The sequence below is a fragment of the Stegodyphus dumicola genome, chromosome 6 (assembly GCF_044657685.1).
Source record: "Stegodyphus dumicola isolate Sdum_Otavi_A_Nest chromosome 6, ASM4465768v1".
Classification (NCBI taxonomy): Eukaryota; Metazoa; Arthropoda; class Arachnida; order Araneae; family Eresidae; genus Stegodyphus; species Stegodyphus dumicola.
The window spans coordinates 62,213,644-62,233,241 of record NC_140773.1 but is presented as its reverse complement, the minus strand read 5'-3'; the positions used below and the strand labels follow the sequence as shown (position 1 = coordinate 62,233,241).

Genomic DNA, 19,598 nt, shown 5'->3' with positions numbered 1-19,598 from the left:
ATGCCCATTTCCAGAAGAATTTAAAAAATTATTCTTGTCTTGGAGGGACAAATGTTTCTGTGATGACAGCAAGAAAATTCAGACTTTTCTACTGAAAGGCAAGTACCCTCCTTAAAATTGTCAGCGAGAACAAAAGGGTACTTTTCATGTAGTTTGATATAAATGTTGATCCCTTTGAACTATAATTAACCTGTCACAGTAATGCATCTGTAGATTAATTTTATGAATTTTGCAAGGCAAAGCAATTTGTTGCAGTATATTGTGTAATATAAAACAATGTCCTTTTTTTTTTTTTTTTTTTTTTTTTTTTTGTAGTAAATGGGCAGATACAGGCATATTTACTTGACAGTTAAATGATAGTTAAACTTGATACAAAGTATTTCATGCTTATGTATTGCAATATGAAGATTTACTATGATACTAATGCTAACAAATAATACAGCACCAATGCATCTAACATATACAAATATGATTCACTGTTATGCATACTGAGACATGCAAATTCTAATACAGTGCTGGAGAAAATTGGGAATACATGTTAGATTGTAAATCCAAATACTTTGGTCGTTATACATACAGCTGTGCTAGAGATATTTTATTTAACTATGTACCAGATGTTGATTCACTGAATTATACCAATTCATTCGTTAGGAGGCGTGTTAATGCGCTCAAGGTAAATTGAAACATACTTGCATATGCAAGTAAAACATTATACAGTCAAAAGTCGTTAATTGGGACACCCATAATCCAGACCTCAAAGCTACAAACTTTCTGCACATGCGTCGCGTTCACGCATGCGCACAGGCGTTTAAGAGTGCGCATAAGACCTTTACGGCTGCGAATATGTTTGTGCGCATGCTCGTTTAATTTTGATTATGTCAAATAGAGTTTTCGATATATATTTACTAATATGTAATTTGTATCCACAAAGCGAAAGTATGTTTTGAAATCCGAAATCTGTTTATCAATTTCACACAGCAGATTTGAAGTTGATCTGTCAGCACTATCCTTATCTTCAGGGCAGATGTTTTTATTTTATTTGGCTTATAATTCCTTACTAAGTGTAGTATTTCATCTTGATGTACTCCGTCTTTGATATGATTTAAATCAAGTTCCTCGTCATTAAAATTCGCTTCCGATAGTGAAGAAAGTGACCCAGAGGTTATTGAAAACGAAAACATTTCGATTGACAAATTAGTCGGTATTCTCAACACAGCAATTATAGGACTTGAACAGCGGAACTTTGTAACTAAACAAGAAATTATGTCTGTTTAATAGAATTAAAGGGAAAGTATTATCATATGAAACGAAGCAACTTACATTGAAAGAAATGTTTAATAAAGTAAACAAAAAAATATTAAGTTTTTTCTTTTTGTAAATTTTGATACCCTTTAGATCATAATTGTTCTTTATTTCATAAATTATGGTTTCATATTTTTAATTTTGTAATTTCTGCATGCCATCTTACCAGATTTAAACTGATGATCTATAATCCGGAATCGCCGAAGTCCCGATGAGTCCGGATTAACGACTTTTGACTGTATACATAAGACTGGTCGAATCCTTAAGTTATTATATCACTCATATTGATACACTAAAATACACTGGAATTTGCATACATATGCTGAGTTACAAAGACATATTCCATACAATCAATTAAAAGGTTAAAATATTTAACACTACCCTGAGCAGGTTAGCGCTACACAAAAAGGTATAACGACCTAAATAAGAAGCATACTATGTAACCATGGGGAAAATATAAAATCCAAATAATATTGGCTTGCAGAATTTTGCATAACTACATAGGCATGGCTTAGTTATAAGCTGAACTTTAATGTGTTTACGAGAATCTTGGGTGCATGCTACTGAAGAGGTAAAGTACTGCGGCTTAGATTTGTGGGGAAGTAAACTGTATTACAGAGTTCCGTGCCCTGAGTTTCTAGTTTACTCATGATGCACTTTATCTTTTTATGAAATGCTAGTTGTTTAACAAGAAAAATTGGAAATTATTGATTTCTGGATTCTCTTGATTCAGGCCCATTTCACTCAAGTTTAGCTAAATAAAGTTTTAATATAATTGATTTATTCTGTGTTATATTTGCACTTCACGGGAAGATTTCTCCCCTTTTAAAATTTCATTATGTCATTTCAGTAGATCTGTCTTTAAAAATAAATAAAATGTATCTATTTATAATTATAATTAATTATCTGTAAATATAATTACTGATGTTTAAAAATTTTTCTTTTTATCTATTTTATATGTAAAAGTATTCATTTCTCTAATATTAATATTCTATGATTTTTATTATAGATTTTCAGTAATATCTGAATTCATAGATTATCTATTATTTTGCTATAATTTGATATTTTCTTTTCTATTTATTGTGCCGGTATTATTTGTTGATATTATAACTGTTATTTGGTCAGGTGCAGTGTAATGGTAGTTAGAGTATATTCTAGAATAAACTGAAGTTTAATTGCTGCAGTTACAGGTTTTATGCCTGTAAAGTCAACTTTGCCTTGTTGTTATGTCATTAGCCCAAAGGGGCAATTTGCCCAGAAGGGCTATTAATTTCATTTGGGCATTTTGCGTTGATTCACTATTGACGGCGAATCACTTTAAATTGTTGCCAACAAATATTAGAGCCCGGTATTATATTTAAAGAAATTAAATAAAGAAGAATCTGCATAAATGTGTGTATGTTTCTAGCATTGGTATAAAACAACGATACCTAGAGCCATCAAATTTTGAATAACGTACATCTCCACTCAAATATGGGCCTCTGGAAGCAAAAATTTGGAATTTGTTTTATTATCTATTTCATATTTTGTAAAACATTTATGAGTTTTGATTTAGAAACTCAACTATTTCAAAGCAAGCAATAACAACACTGTATGAAAAAAAAAAAAAAATTATATCCAGCGAGCAAGACTGTGTATCAGACATTCTAAAGCTATGCTCTTTTAAATATTTTGTGATATTGCTGTTGAATTGAATTTTATGGTTTTTAAGTGTGAAGAACATAATATTTAATTAATAAAAACACACAAAACTGTAAAAAAAGCCCCTTTGGGCGTAGTATAAAATCTAAAAGCTTTCAGTTTTTTTTTAATTAACAAACTCTACGATTTCAAAGAGGAATGGCAACAGTGTATGGGAGGGGGAACATTTTTTCCCCAGCATGCGAGACTTTGTATTGGAAATTCTAAAGATATGGTAATTTTAAAATTATTTTGTAATATTGGTCTTGAATTGAATTTTATGGTTTAAGTGTAAAGAACATGATATTTAATAAATAAAGGTAACACACAAAACGTTTAAAAAAATGTCCCTTTGGGTGTAATGTAAAATCTGAAAGCTTTCAGAATTTTTTATTTTATTTAATTTTTATTTTAATTTAATTAACTTATTTATTTAGTGAGAAATAAATGAAGCAAATGATGCTTAAACTCTGTTTTTTTTCCAGTGGTAGTGATCGAAGTCTTGCCGCAGCAGCCACAGCACTTATTACAGAATCTGCATTAAGTGATGTGTCAAGTGCAGAACCTGCAAATCAAGTTTCATCCAATAAATTAAAGTTCATAACATGGAATATAGATGGACTTAATGAGAAAAATCTAAAATTAAGAACCAAGGCAATTTATAAGAATATTTTAAAGTGAGTTTTTAATTTTTATTTATTTACTTTTTAAGTACCATAGATTTCCAAATATAAATTGATCCATAATGTATAAGCCTAGAGTGTGTTTTTTCTTTAAAAATTTATCCAAAATTATTATAAGACAAAATGAGAAAAATAACTCCTTCAGCCTTCAGATATGTCACCATAAGAGTGAAAATGCTGCCAAGCAGGTAAAACAGTTGAAATGTTTTCCAATCAAATTGCTGTAAAATAAAATGCTAGGTGCCAACGATAATAAGTTTTAATGCTGGTAACTCTATTTAAAGCTAACACTTTTTTCTCATTCATTTGCTGTCATGTAAATAATCTGTGGTGCCCTTGTGTGTGTTAATATCTTTGCCATTTTATATTTTACCTAGAAAAGGAATGGGAAGAGAAATTCATATGCAGCAAATTTCAAACTGTAGATAATTGCATTTGCTGAAAATTCCTACAACAGAATCGTTTCTTGACATTTCTTTATAAATGAAAAAAAATTCAAGAGTCGAGAAAGCCAGGCACAAATTTCAGTAGCACAAGACCTTTCTTTTTGGAAACAATGCAATAAACCAACATTATGAATAATTTCAAAAATAAAACAACTAATTTGCATAAAACAAATAACTCATTTCATTTAAAATTAATTTTTCCATAAACTTAAGAAATAAAGTTCATTATTTAGTGATATATGGCTTACACTCAGCTAACGGAAAAGTACCTATGTTTTTTGTGAGATTAGTCGACCTATTTATAGGCTGACCCCCCATAATTTAGCTTCAGATAAAGTTCCAAAAATTCTTGGCTTATGCATGGAAATATACAATATTCTTCTTCTCTCTCTCTTCCCCCCCTTTTCTTTTCTTTTCTTTTTTTTTTTTTTTTTTTGTAATACTTATATTTATACCATCTGGCAATCTGAGTACTGGCTACATTTATACAAGGTTTGACAATAAAGTTCCAAGACTTGCTGATACCTGGCAAGTTAAAGTCACTGCAGCAAGCCATGTTGAGGATTTGTCAAAAAGTATTGTCTCTCATATTTGATGTATATCTTTGCCGACTTCAAGTAGTCTCCAAAACTGGTTTTGAAGACAATCTCTGGAATGTATTTAAGTTGTGCGATCATAAATTTCTGGATATTCTGAAGAGTCCTGAAATGCTGCTACTTCAGTATCAGTTTGAGTTTAGGCAATATAAAGAAGTCAGTAGTATGTAAATCTGGGAAATATGGTGGAGATCCATTGCTGTACAAAGGACTTCTATTTTAGATCAAGAACATCACATTAGAAGGGACAAATGATTATTGGACCCTCAGTCAGTCATTCTATATGAATGATACTTTAGTGGTCAAAAGAGGTAATCAACATTGTCTTGGTCCTTGATTTCAGGAGGCAAATCTTCTTCCATTCCATGTTTGACTTTCTGTTGATGGTTTATAGTAAAAGTGCCAGATTTTGTTTTTGCTGTTCAATCAAAAAGTGAACACAAGCCTTCCATAAATTATCATTTTCCTTGGATCTTCTGTCATTATCTTCCATATTGTTTCACAGTTGATATCTTCACACACATCTTCTATTATGTGGCTATGTGACAAGAACATAACCAAAGAAAGTAACATAACCAAAGAAAATTTGAAGGATAACTGTCGTTAATTAACAAAACAATAACATTAGATTATTCTATAATGATTGAAAGTAAAGTATTCCTTGTTGGGTCAGCTGGCCTTCCTTCCTTTAGGACACTCATACGTGAATCAGAAACTGGACAAGTGTATACTGCAGCTCCATTTAGAAGCTTGAAAGATCTGGTGCTGTTTAAAGTAGTCTATTGTGGCTCTACTAGTCACTACTGCTGCTGTTGTGTCAGTATGAAGAAGTGACTGGGCTTGTATACTTTTAAGCATGCTATAGAGAACAGGCATTAATGAATCATTCAAATACCAACAAGTTATTTACTACTTGGGAGATGTTATCCTCCACAGTTTGACCTGAGTTCAAGTCTTGGTGAACAAGCTGGCTACATTGAAGGTTTCATGGTTTTGCCTTTGCATAATGTGCATATAAGCTAGTTTAAAAAAAAAATTCCTCCACAATGGCATCATATCTCTTAGATAGCATCCAACTAAACCTGCTGAGAAATCATGATGTTTTATACTACAATAAAAGGCATTTTATAAAATTGCTTAATTGGTTATTCGGTAATTGTTGGTTTTACCGGCAACCAGCGATTAAACGCCAGCTTTGTTGGTGTTTATTTCTAAATAATATAATAAATATAAAACCAAGCAATAAGAATTGAAAAACAAAAACAAAAAAATTCCATTTTGTATGAAGTACCTTCTCCTCCTTCACACACACTGAGATTCAAAATGATGGCAATTTCCAATTTGTCATTAAAGGAAAATGAAGCCATTCCATTTTTCCTAGAAACAAGTATTTTACCGTGTATGCAAATTTGCAAAAATAGGAATGAAATGAAATTAATGCAGATGCAATATAAAAAAAATCACCAGAAAAAGAAATCCCTTCACATGAGCAGCGGGTTTGCTGCTTCAAAAATACATTCTATGTAGCAGTATGTAGCCATTTCGTAGCCACCTGAAAAATAAATTACTGGTTTTTTTTTGTTTTTTTTTAATCCAAAGGGATTTGTCCCTGAAGTACTATTGTTTTCATTTTGCATCGATTCACTACAAACAGCAAATCACTTTTCAAATTGTTGCCACAAAGTATTATTGCCCTGTGTTATATTTAAGGAAATTAAATACTGTAAAGGCTCTTATTTTTGCAAGGCTTTAATTTTCGTGGTTTTCGTGAGCCCTTCATAATCGCGAAAATTTAAGCTTTGCGAAATACTTTTTTTTTTCCCCGCCTCAAATAATAGTACAAAATCAGAAATTTTTCACTCACCCAAAATTTAATGATTTATTGCACAGTTACAAGCTTTTTCTTGACAACTTTCTTTCTTATAACTATTTTTTGAATAATATACAACTATATTTCTCGAATATAAAACAATAAAATTAATACAAGGCAGCTCATTCTCTTAGAATACTATTTATACCAGCTTCTTTGAAGCCATTCAAAATTATCTCATGTTTGGCTTCAATACCGTTAAATACACGCACAAGCCAAGGAGCGTGAATTGGTTTTAGTCATGATATTCGCAAGTCCACAGATTCTTTTTTCTCTAGAAACTGAAGCTCATTAGAATACCACTCAACAAAATCATTCTTGAGCAAACACTTGAACTCGCCATTTAGACGGGAACCAGCAGGGGACGAACTTTTCAGACAAAAGGAAGTTTCTTAAAATGCTTTATGCTTTTGTAATTTTTCAACTTTTTCAACTTTACTTAGGTACTTTTGAAATTTTTCAACTTTTGGTTCTGTTCTTATAAAATTCGCGAAATTTTCAGCTCGCGAAATCACTGATATATTCATTTTCACGAAAATTGCGGCATGCGAAAATAAGGGCCTTTACAGAAAGGAAAAATCTGCATACATATATGTATATTTCTCGCATTGTGATAAAACAAGGGTACATAGAGCCATCGAATTTTGAATGACGTAATCCTCCTACAAATATGGGCATGTGGAAGACTAAATTTGAAATTTGGAATTTGTTTAATTATCGATTTCCTATTTTGTAAAACTTTAACGAATTTTGACTAACAAACTTAAGGATTTCAAAGCGAGCAATGGCAATGTTGTACAGAAAAAACATTTTTATCTCCAGCGCATGGGTCTTTGTATCAGAAATTGTAAAGATATGCTCATTTTAAAACTATTTTTAGATATTGCTGTTGGAACTGAATTTTATGGTTGAAATGTGAAGAACGTGATATTTAATAAATAGATGCAACACACAAGATGTTAAAAAAACACCCTTTTGGACGTAATTTAAAATCTGAAACATTTCAGAATTTCTTTTTCCCCTTTTTTTCTAAGTAGAAATTTGTATTTTTGGAAGTAAAATTCTTTATTTCTTACATTTCCATTAAAATTCTATTTCTTAAAAGCTCTTTTTTGGACAGGGGGGGATAACATTTAATTTGGTGGCATTTTTTCCATGACACTTTGGTCAGTGGTAAAAACTAACAAGTATTAATTTTCTTGTTTTAAAATTGAGTGAAGGGTAGGTTTCATAATCTTTAAATAATTTAAACTATGTAAAATCTAAATTTTTCATTGTGGAAATTTAAAACTTATCCAGATACAATTATTTTTTAAAATAATCAATTGTAGCAAAATTCCTTAAAAAGGAATAATAAATGTTAATGATACTTATTTATTAAAGCAGCCATTGCATAGGTCTTTGGTGATATTTAAAATCTTCATGTTATAAATTAGGCAATTAAGTCTGTCGAGTTTTACTATTAATTTCAGTGGCACCTTTAATAAGGAAGTACCATTAAGTTTGAGATTTGGAGGATTCTCTGGTCTGTCCAGTTGTTCAAAAAGTGAAATTGTTGCACCATTAGATAGGTTGTTGTCACAATGAGTTAATTATTTAAATGAGAATATGTATGAAAAATCTGTAAAAGAATCATTTCAGCTTTTCAAAATATTCTAAATTTGAATTGTGAAGGGTTGAAAACAAATCTTTTTGAAAAACCTGACAGTATTTTCAGAAATTTTGTAGTTGGGCATTAAATTCTGTGTACTGTACACAATGCATAAACCTAACAGATGCACACAGAATAATTACAGATAATTGGCACCTACTGCTGTAGTAATGTTACTATAATTGACAACTTTATATTTTAGTATTCTGTAGTAAAAGGATTGCTTATATATAAAGCATCCTTTTTACTTCCTTGTACGAAGTAAAAAGGAAGTATTGTAATCGCGAAAAGCTCCAGGCAGCATATTTCAACGAAAATATCCACTTTGACCGCTTTCGAATGCAATTTAACGATGTTTTTGTGTGATATCTGTACGTAAGGACAAAATAAAAGTCTCTTTTCCTCCAAAAAAACTGCTTTAAAATGAATTCTGAAGAGGATTTTTCGTGGCATTTGTATGAAGTATGTACGTACGTATCTCGCATTAACTCAAAAATGAGTCACCACAGAACGTTGAAATTTGGTATATAAGACTACTATAACATGTAGATGTGCACCTCGTATTTTGGTTTCAATCGGCCGTGCCAAACGTATATAAATATATTTATAAATACCCGGCTCAGTGATCTCAGTTTCTTTACTCTTATATGTTTGTAAATTGTACATTTTTTGCTTTAAAAATGATTGAATATGTTGTTTTTATCTTTCGGTTAAGGGTTTTATGCCTTTAGTAAATCTGTATGCAATATTTTTAGAATTATCAACAATTTTAAGTGCCGCTAAGCCTAATTTGATGGTGGCCATTGCTCTTGTTTACATTTGAAACAGCTGAGTAGCGGATTTGTTGCCAATCTAGAGAAACTTAGCTTCGCAACAACAAAGATAACGCCTTCATTTATTATTTAAATCGTGCTTAATCCTTTTTGGAATTTTTTCGAGGAAATAAGCGTTTAAGATTTACTTCGTAATTTTTAATACAGATATTTTGAGTTTTTATGTATTTTTGCCTTGTCACGAAGTGAAAACTGATTTAATTGAATGAGAAATACTCAATTGTCTGTGAAAAACTGTTTCTTTTTTGTTTTGTTTGCTTAATTTCTTTTATACATAGTTCTAGCTGTATTATAGTATTTGAATAGAACATGTGGCAACGATTAGATAATTCTTTAAATGATATAAATTTTGTGCATTCTGAGTTATAATATGAACGAAATATAATACTGTTAAGTAAACCTAGCACCAGAGTGTCGCTATGGTAAACAAAAGGAGTTTTAAAGAATGCATTTATTCTATTGTGGTTTATGCGCTATCGACCAAGTAGATTTAATTCAATGCAATAAATTTAAATTAAATGCAAGAAAAATGCGTATAATTTAATATTCTGTACAAAGAAGTCATGTGGTGTACACATGAGATTTTTTTTTTTTTTTTTTTAAAGTTCTTTTACATGTTGGGGGTTTAAAGTCGTTTTGACTCTTCCAATTTAGCACATGCTACCTATAGATTTAGATTTCAAATATGCCGTTGCTCTTCAAAGTGGCTTAAAATTTGTGTTAATCATATTTCTCCCAAAAAGATTTATAGAATGACACATATTTGTTTTAAGATGATTTATAGCAGCATAAAGGAATTTTTTCTGACATGCTAGTGGTTATTCATAATATTTGCACTTTTCTTTTCAGTGAGCAGGCTGATATTGTGTTCTTACAAGAAGTTGTTCCTGAATCAGCAGCGTACTTTTTAACTCATCTGACTAATTATCATTGTTTGTTTGGAAATGAAGTTGGTTATTTTGTGGGAACTCTTTTAAAAAAGTCTACAGTATCATATTCTGAATATGATGTAATAGATTTTCCTAATACGAGAATGATGAGAAATGCTTTGCAAGTAAAAGTAAGTAATTTGAGCTTTGTATATGTTTTTATTAAAGTTAATTATGTCATTCAAAAATAACCGTGCCCCCCCTTTTTTAAAGGTTTATATACAAGTGATAGTAATTCATTTTCACTTTGCTTTTGAATTATTCTTCAGTGTATTTTTCTCTTGCTAAGTGGAACATTACATTTTGGAAATGTTAATTAGAAATTTTATATCTTCATTGTTGGTAATATCTTAAAAACTTAAATACTGAATGTTTGAAGTTAATTTAAGAAATATCAATAGTCGATTATTACACCCCTTGGCATGTGGCTGTTTATTCGCTACTGTTATTTGACATGTGGTTTATTTTCTTAGAGTAAAATATAGTGAATTCTAAGACAATCAGTCATGATCCCAAATAGTTATAGAAGATGTCTGTTGTTGATGGTGATTATTGATTCACGTAATGGATTTACCCTATTTAAGACACTTGGAGTTTGTTAAAAAAATGCTGAAATAGAAGTGAGATATATCAATCGTGTTATGTTAATTTAATTATAGATTATAAATATCTGCTACTTAATGTCCTGAAGCATTGTAAGCGAATAAAACTTTAAAATACTGGAAATAGATTTTATATATGAAGGGGAAAAGTATGTAGAAACCTTGTTTAATTATTTCAAAAACAGTTATTATTTATTAAAATATTCATCCAATAAAGATTGCTTCAAAAAGTAATTTCAAAACTAATCTAAAAGTTCTTAAAGTAACACATTCAAAAAAGCTGAAAATCCTACACCACACATCTTGTAGTTGCAAATGGTAAAAATGTCAACATGACCTTTTGTGACAGCTGAGGATATTCATCTTTTAAACTGCACCAGAATTCCACTAATGGCATTAATTTAAATTTTTCTTGCATGTCATGTCAATAAAATTTTTGTATTCTGCTACTGACATGGTCGAAGGTCATGCATTGACAATAAATGGGTTTGTCACCTGCAATTCATCTTGTTATTCCTTTGGTTGGTTTGGTTTATTTGATTTTGGCAAAGAAGGCTGCCTTTGTGGAGGACTTTGCAAGGGAAACTGGTTCGTATATACATTACTAACGAAGCAAAACCACGAAGGTGCCCATGCAACCAGCCTATTCATCATGATTTCAACTCTGGACCAAAGTACCAGTGTTCAGTGAATTTTATCGCTCGGCCACTGGTGGGCCATTATTCGTTTGGAAAATATTAATTAAAAACTTCACTTAAACCTTTCAGATGCTGAATAATTTCTTCGATAAGTGTGTCCCTTGTTTCAACTCCTTCTTTTGAATGAAAAGCCTTTTATTGTTGGGAAGTAATCAAAGTCACTGGAGTGTACACAAATTGTCCAATCTTTTCCTGAAATTTTTTTGTGAATAGGGTTCCTACGGTCCTTAAGAGTCCTTAGATTTTTTGGAATCAATTTTTGGTCCTTAAAAGTCCTTAATTTTGGCCAAAATCAGCAGAATGTCCTTAATTTTAATCATCTGAAATTTCTGTTTGTTTTTACGACTCATTTTGAGTGTGAATTAGCATTTTGAGGAATATTTTTGGCGATTCACTGCCGCATATATGTTTATCTTTTTAATGGGTACATGAGTTATAATTTGTTTCTATTTCTAATACAAATGATCAGATACTCGAGTTTCTAAGCAAGAAGTTAAACATAAGCATTTCGAAATTCATTTTTTCTGGCAAAGAGCTCTTAAACAACTTTTCGCTTTTGGGAAAGTGAATTCTTTTATTAAATGGTTTTAAATTTGGCGACTTTTCAACATTTTGGCAATTTTAAAATTAGTTTCTATAGAAATGTTTTAATTCCAAGATCTGAGAATTTTTCGACGATTTTTTTTTAAAACATCGTAACATTGATAAATTTCATTAAAATAATGGTAATAATATATTGAAATTATATTTAAAAAATAACATTAAAATAAAACATTTTTATTTTTTGCTGACATATTATAATGTTTCATTTTGGCAACTTATTATACAATATTTTGAATCTGAAAAATAAACAAGCTATGATGCTATAAAGCACAATTTACGAAACAGCTCTTAGCAAAAGCAAAATAAAATGTCTTTTTTTAAATTTTTTCACAGTAAGAGTTTTTTTTCCATGTAATTGTCTCAGAATATTCAAAATTTTCAGAATATGAATCAGTTTTCTCTATAAAATTAATTTTACACGTTTGTACCTCCCTTTTTTTCCGAAAACATTTCTGGCTTTTGCTGTTACAGAAATGGTAGGGATAATTTTTCTTTAGTATTTTTAGACATTGCAGCTTGGAAAGTTTAGAAGGATTTGAAGCCAAGATTTATAGACCGACGATTCTAGAAGATTTGAGAAATATATGACAAAATGAAAAACGTCTCCATGGTATCAGCATGTAATGGATGCATTTTGCAGAATGTTTGCAATGAATTTCTTACTTTTTGGAAAACATCTGGAAGAACAATGAAAACATAATATTTGAATGTTTTACTTCTGATACTAGAATCTTAACATGTTTATCTTCTCTTTATTTTCTGTAATTTTCACTAGACACAAGCATGGAAGATATTAAAAATGCTTCTAATCTTATCAAATGGGCAGGCATTATAGAAAGGAATTTTTTTATTAATAAAGAAATTGAAAACTTAACACCTTAAAAGATTCACCTAAGATGTCTTAATGCATCATACAGAAAGCTGGCACTAGGCATTTTCGCACCTGAAGCAATCTCTGTGGATCCTAAATTTTGCTGCCTATTGCCTTTCTAAATTGTGCTTCAAATGCTTGCTCTAAATTTTAAAAGTTTTGACATTTCTAGACTTTGTTGTTCGGTGTGTCACTAAATTCTAAAAATTCTGCCACAGCAGCTCTGCAGCCGGCCTTTACCGTATGCATTTCGTATTTCTTCTGAATGTTCATATTACTAAAGATATAAAATTAGCCGCTTTTTCTTTTTAGAATAACAGAAATTCTTAATTAAATCCAAATTGAGTACATACAGAAAATTATTCTTCAAAGATATGTGCAGTTATTATTACGTAAATTTCCCAATTGTTTATGATTTCAACCTTTACTATAATTTTCCATTTCTATTTCCTCATATGAAAGAGTTATTGAGCCAGATTAAATTAAAAATAAATTGTATAATCTTTGACCACTAATCCACATTATTTGAATTTGACTGTTCATGTTTAATTACATGACCGTGAGCTGTAATTGATTTTGTTAGCATCAGAGCATGCCTTTATGTTCTAAGTTCTTTTTAAATAAAAGGCTTTTTTAAACCTTTGTCTCATATTGCAGTTAATTTCAGACATAGTGATAATATGCTTCACATCTGTCGGGGTTTTGGACTATTTAACTTTTACCTGATCAATTAAACCCTCATAGGTACATTGTGGAGAGGTTGACAAGTTAGGAGATAAAGCACGCAGAAAATAGCGAGAGCATTGGTTTGCGTATTCAGACAAATCCCTAATTGTTAGAAAAGATCGTTAAAAGAGAAGGAAATCAATATAAACTAGCCAAAATGTCTGGGAAGGCTTCAAATTAAAATGACTGATAAATATTTTGTTGACTGTTGTTGTTATCTTAATGTCTTAATTAATGTTTAATTATCTTAATATTGTTTAAGAATCTGTGTCATGTACATGTATTTTAAACTGTGAAATTTTATTAGATTTTGATTTTAATAGGGCTTTTTTAACAAATATTGTTAAAAAATAAAATTTAATAGTGGTCATGTAAATCCACAATGACTAAGGTTTCAAACTACCTAATTTAATTATTTATAACTAACTGCTTACCCTTAAAAATTATCTTTACATATTAAAGTGAGTTATTGCCTTTCATTAATACTCACTGTGTTCACAAGATAAAATATAAAAATGTAAAAATTCAAGTAAAACATATTCTATGCATCTACTGAGACTTAACTGGTTTACAACCCATGAAACTGTACACAAAGCTATGACACTAACTGCATCAAACTAACTTTCAACGCTTGCCTATATCAGGCATTTCAGGTTTGTTCTAATCAGCAGTTCTCTCTCTAGACAAGCAGCAGCGGTGACAACATTCAGTCTTTTGTTATGAATCATGCTGTTTATGGTCTTACTTCTCATTTTAACCTATGCAGTTTGGCATAAAATCTACCTACTTATTTACTAAACCACTACACTGACCAAGTATGTGACAAAATGAGACATAAAAAAAAAAATCAACATAAAGCTAACTGTTAGTAAAACGTAAATGCCACTTATCTTCTTTCAAATATGACCAACTATTATAAGTGTAAAATACTTAATGCTACTTGATAAATTGCATAAAGTTTATTTTATTTTCAAACTTAATTATAATTATGTTCATTAGTTCATGTTTAGTAATAATGCCCACTTCTTAGGGATCTATTTTACTTTCAGAATGGTAAGTGAAATTCAGGCATACATAATATCTTTAATTGAATTTATTCATTTCACATTTGCTCATAAATCCTTAATTTTTTACATTAAGGGTCCTTAAAAGTACTTAATTTCAGTGTGCAGAATTGTGTACGAACCCTGGTGACCATTAAATATATTTATTTATGAAGGGTTAAATTTAATTCATTGATTTTTGTAAAAATGTCACTTGACCTTCTAAAACCGGGCCGAAATTCTCATAATATAGCCTTCAGACCGGTGCGGTTCAAAACACTTTTGCCCCCTCTTTGACATTTTCCTAATGAGAAAAGTCGTTAGTCCCCTCCATGGATGCAGTAAAATTTACATGTTTGTTGGACGCAATTCCAAAGTAATGGGTTGCTAGATTTGTGGGTTTGGTTTTTTTTTTTTTTTTTTTAATACTTATTTTGCTTTCATCTAAATGAAGGTCTATTTAGAACAAAACGTATACAATGTTTATACTTCATTTACTATTTCTGATCGATCTCAGTAATAATTTGTGAATTTTATAACTTTGTTTTCACACTTCATTTATATTTGCACATTTTTGTATTAGAAATTAGAAAACAAAAACAAAATTTTACAAAATATAATAAATACGAACTAGCTGTGTAAGTCTGCAAGATGGAATGAGATTTTTAATAACATAATTTCATTAACAAAATAATGGTAATGACTAATTTAATGAAATGTTAATGATAAATTCATTAATAATATTTATTACTATTGGATGATTAGAATGAGATTCTATACAACTAGATTTTGAGATGAACTTACAGCAAGAATAAAGCTTTACATAACAACAGCAGAGCTTTAAATCTGCTTTTTTTCGATAATTTTGTTATTATAATATAAAAAAGAAAATTAGAGATACATTGGTTGCGTTTCATCATTTAACTTTTAACAAATATTACATTGGACTATCAGGCAAGGGAGGTATATCTTTAAAGAGAATTTTTCTTTGTAAAATTGGCTTTTGTTTATGTTAGCAGAGAAAAAAAATTTGTGACCTTTACATGCAATCATCAAAAGTATTTTTCAGTACAGTTTTAAATGTTTATGAAGAATTATACGTCAATTTCCTTTCATAGGCAGAAATTTGATCTAAAATCATAGTTATATCCAAAGGTTGAAGTCTATTTCATTTTCAACGAATAGTCTATTTGCACATAATATATTTTCTTCTTTATTTTAGAAAGAGTAATCTTTCACGTTTTCAAAAGAATAAGATCATACTGGGTGTTGACTCTTACAATGTATTAAATCTGTTTTTCATATTTCTTCCAATAATGAAAGCGATTGCCCTGGAATATTTTCAAAGCAAAATTAAGAAAACTGTTTATGCCAAATTTTGCATAAAGTATCTTCTCGTGTATTTTTTATTTAAAGTATGAAATTTTCTCTTTGAAAAATAAAAAAATGATGAATGGAGCAAACTTAATTCATGAAAAATAACTTTGAAATGCAATAATTCCATCGTAATATGAAATAGTGAAGAATAGTGCAATACAGCTTATTCACAATAATCCCCCTCATATGCCTAATTTATGTACTGTCAATTGAGAAATATAGGTTAGTAAATTAAAACAGTTATTTCAATACTTTTTCTTTATAAGTTTTTTTACGGGCCCTTCAGTAGAGCAGTAAAGGTGGCTGAACACTTGTAGTTCGCTCGAGTTTTAATCCCAGCTAAAGGGTTTAATTCATGTTTTTTGTGTAATGTAAATATAAGCCAGCTTCTCTTAGAAATCCCTCCGCGAAGGCATTCCTCCCTTTATACAGGTAATTGTTGTGTGCTTTGATGTAATTCAGTAAGCGAACAAAATTAATCCAATCAAACCCAGAGAACAGGTTGATTGCATGTGGAGTTTTCCATCAGGAATGTAAATGCGAGCAATTTTCTCTTAAAAAGTTTTACACGAAAGCATTCATCCCCTTAAGCAGATAGCATACACCTGCTTTTCTGTAATCCGATCCTAATTCTCATACATTTAATAGTAAGTTGACTTGCACCTTATTACAGACAAAATAACATTCCTTTTTTAAAGATAAATTTTTTATTAACTTAATGTCTGAATATCCTTTATCTCTTGAGAAGTATAAAAATTTCAGCAAATAAAACTGGCCGAAATTTTATGCAAAGTAACTGATGTTTTGATTCAATTTAGTAGAAGTTATGTGAGCTTTAATGATATTTAAATACTTTTTGGTACTGAATACCTAAAAGAGTGTCTAAAGATAAATTAGTTTTATTTAATTTACAATGAATGAAAATCATTCAAAGCAGTCATTGAATGAATGAAAATCACAAAAACTATTATGCATGCAGTTGTCTTTTATTTATCTCCTGATAAAACAAACAAAATTGCCTACATAATAGAAGCACTTTGAAAGAGTTAACAGTTCTTAAGGGTTTTATGCACCCCCCCCCAAAAAAAAAAAAAAGAGGTTAAAATAACATCTTATTATTCATAAGTATAAAAAGGAAGTAAACGGCAAAAGCAGTTTTACCTATTTTCTAGAAGGGCATTAAATCTAAAATATTAATCTAATCGTATTTGCTATGATTAAAAAGCATTAAATCTGGTAAGCTTAAACAGCATGCAAAATCGCTGATGTTTTAAAGTACCAGCAAAAGTTAGTACTAAAATTCTGAGACAGTGCTCTAACATTTGAGAAAGAGGTGACTTCTATTTGATTTTCAAGTATATTGGCGTGAGACGAAACCTGCAGTTTTTTCCAAAATGTAGCCAAACTTATAAGAAGAGGGAAACGATGCATAGCCAGCGGCTATTCTGAGAGCGACAATGGACCACCCAGAGATCTACACATAGGCAATTCTCTAAAATAGGGAGGGGATGGCTGATACGATAGCTGTACCACAGCCGGTGTTAAAGTCATTTTCCTGGTACAACTGCTATACCGCCGGCTTTAGAAAGTTAAGGCAATTTTAAGTGGCTGATTTCTGTGAAATAAGCAACTTTTCTATTCAAAATTATGTTCTTAAAAACAAAAAGAAGAAAGAGTACTCATTGTGTCCCGTAGCTAAAAAAAGGGGGGGTCAGTATCTTTCCTTGATATAACCATCTGACTTCAGTACATAAAAGAACACATATGTGTGTAGTTCCCATGTCCTCACTTACTGTTTTGAATAAGCAATCATTTGGTAGCTGACATTAATGACTAAGTTAATGGCTTTGACAACCCCATCAAGACTAATCTTATAACTGGGGGATAATTTAATGCAGCAAGTGCCTACCTATGGATTATGCAATGATTACTAGAACAGTTCTGGGCTATATTTTTAACAGTTTAACAGGCTATACAGCCCCATTAATTATGCCTCTCATGAATTTGCTTCATTGGTACAGATATCAATGCAGTTGTCTCATGGTATTTTATTATCTTTAAGAAAAGAATTTAGGTGACCAGATCCACTCCAGTAGCGAGTGTTGGTAGAGATTTGCATAACAGAAGATCCTTCAATAATGCATTTTGTGTTGACACTTGACTATGAAAATTAATATTGCAAGTCCAGCTATATTCGTAGATTCATCCATTTGTAATGAGTATTTGCATGATTTCAGAAGAAAAGTAAGTTTATTCTTTATATTGGTGGTTGAATCTCTGATGTGCTGAGCCACCATGTCATTCATGGATCTAAGCTATTTCATTTGCTGTTTTTTCATCTAACATACTACAATTTTCATAACAGGAGGTTTTATAAGACTTTTCACAATTCCATTTCCACATAGGCTTCACTTTGTTGATCATCTAGTAGCTGAGTAATGAGCCTCAGCTGCTTTTTCATTCACCGGCTTTGTGGTTTGAACCATAAACCATTTTTATTTTAACAGTTTGTCACTTTAAAATAACTTTTTTTTTCTTTAAATTTGGCATGAATAGTTTCCAATTGACAAATTTTAGCTGAAGCCATAAAGGTGTTTGGGAGAACTTTGCTACATAGAACATGCTGAAGATTACCATTATTGCTCTTGAATCCTAAACACAAATAACTAAGATATCTAATTAAAGAATTTTAATTTTCATCAAATTTCCTAAATTTTGTAGTAACTGCTCTGGGTTTATTACCTGTAAAAGCAATAATTGCAGGGCAGTTTAATTTCACTCTCATTATTTAGCATCTTTATTTGTAGCAGAAGAGTTAAGTTTTGCAGTAGAATGCTTTAGAGTGCCTTTTTTAAGTCACCAGCTCTAAAACAAAAATTACACTAACAGCTATCTTTTAAGGCCAAATAAAGTGGGTACTTACGAGGGCCATCCAGGAAGTAGATTACGTTTCCGTCTGTGTCCGCTAGGGGCGGGGCTAGCGCGGCCATCTTGGGGTCAGAGCGTTGCGCAGCTCAGTCTGCATCTAGCCGTGCTAGTGAGAGGTTCGTGCTGTGCTCCGTTCAGATACTGTGGCGGTTTGAAATGTCTGCGTTAATTGAAAATCCCGCGAGCTGCGAGGTGCGCTCAGTAATAAGGTTTCTGACTGCAAAAAACTGTAAACCGATAGAAATCTATCGGCAGCTTCGTGAAGTGTATGGGGACAACATTATCACTGAAGGTGGAGTGCGTCAGTGGGTCATAAGATTTCAAAATGGCCGAACCAATGTTCACGACGAAGATCGAAGTGGGAGACCCAGCATAGTGGCCGCCGAACTTCTCGAAAAAGTCGATGCTAAAGTCCGTGAAAATCGAAATTTCACAGTAACGGAACTTTCTTTGAGTTTTCCACAAATTTCGCGAAGTTTGTTGCACGAAATCATCAGCGAAAAGCTTGGTTACCACAAGTTTTGTGCAAGATGGATTCCAAAAATCTTGACAGAGGACCACAAAAATCAGCGAATGGCTGCAGCGTTGAACTTTTTGGACGCTTACCATAAGGATGGTGACTCTTTACTCGATCGCATCATTACTGGTGATGAAACATGGGTGAAACATGTGAACTGTGAAACGAAATTGCAATCAATGCAGTGGGGGCACACAAGTTCTCCCCAAAAACCCAAGAAATGCATGCAAACAATGTCGGCAA

At 31.2% G+C, this 19,598-nt stretch overlaps 1 protein-coding gene across 3 annotated transcripts in view; it reads left to right on the top strand.

Annotated features, from left to right (window-relative positions):
• Nucleotides 1-19,598, top strand: part of LOC118200972 (tyrosyl-DNA phosphodiesterase 2-like) — a 54,083-nt gene that overhangs the window by 17,858 nt on the left and 16,627 nt on the right. For all 3 annotated transcript variants that reach the window (XM_085818376.1, XM_085818378.1, XM_085818377.1), the window contains 2 exons: nucleotides 3,468-3,659; nucleotides 9,911-10,121. In XM_085818376.1, coding sequence (XP_085674502.1) covers nucleotides 3,468-3,659; nucleotides 9,911-10,121 — 403 coding nt within the window. The remainder of the gene's footprint in view (nucleotides 1-3,467; nucleotides 3,660-9,910; nucleotides 10,122-19,598) is intronic.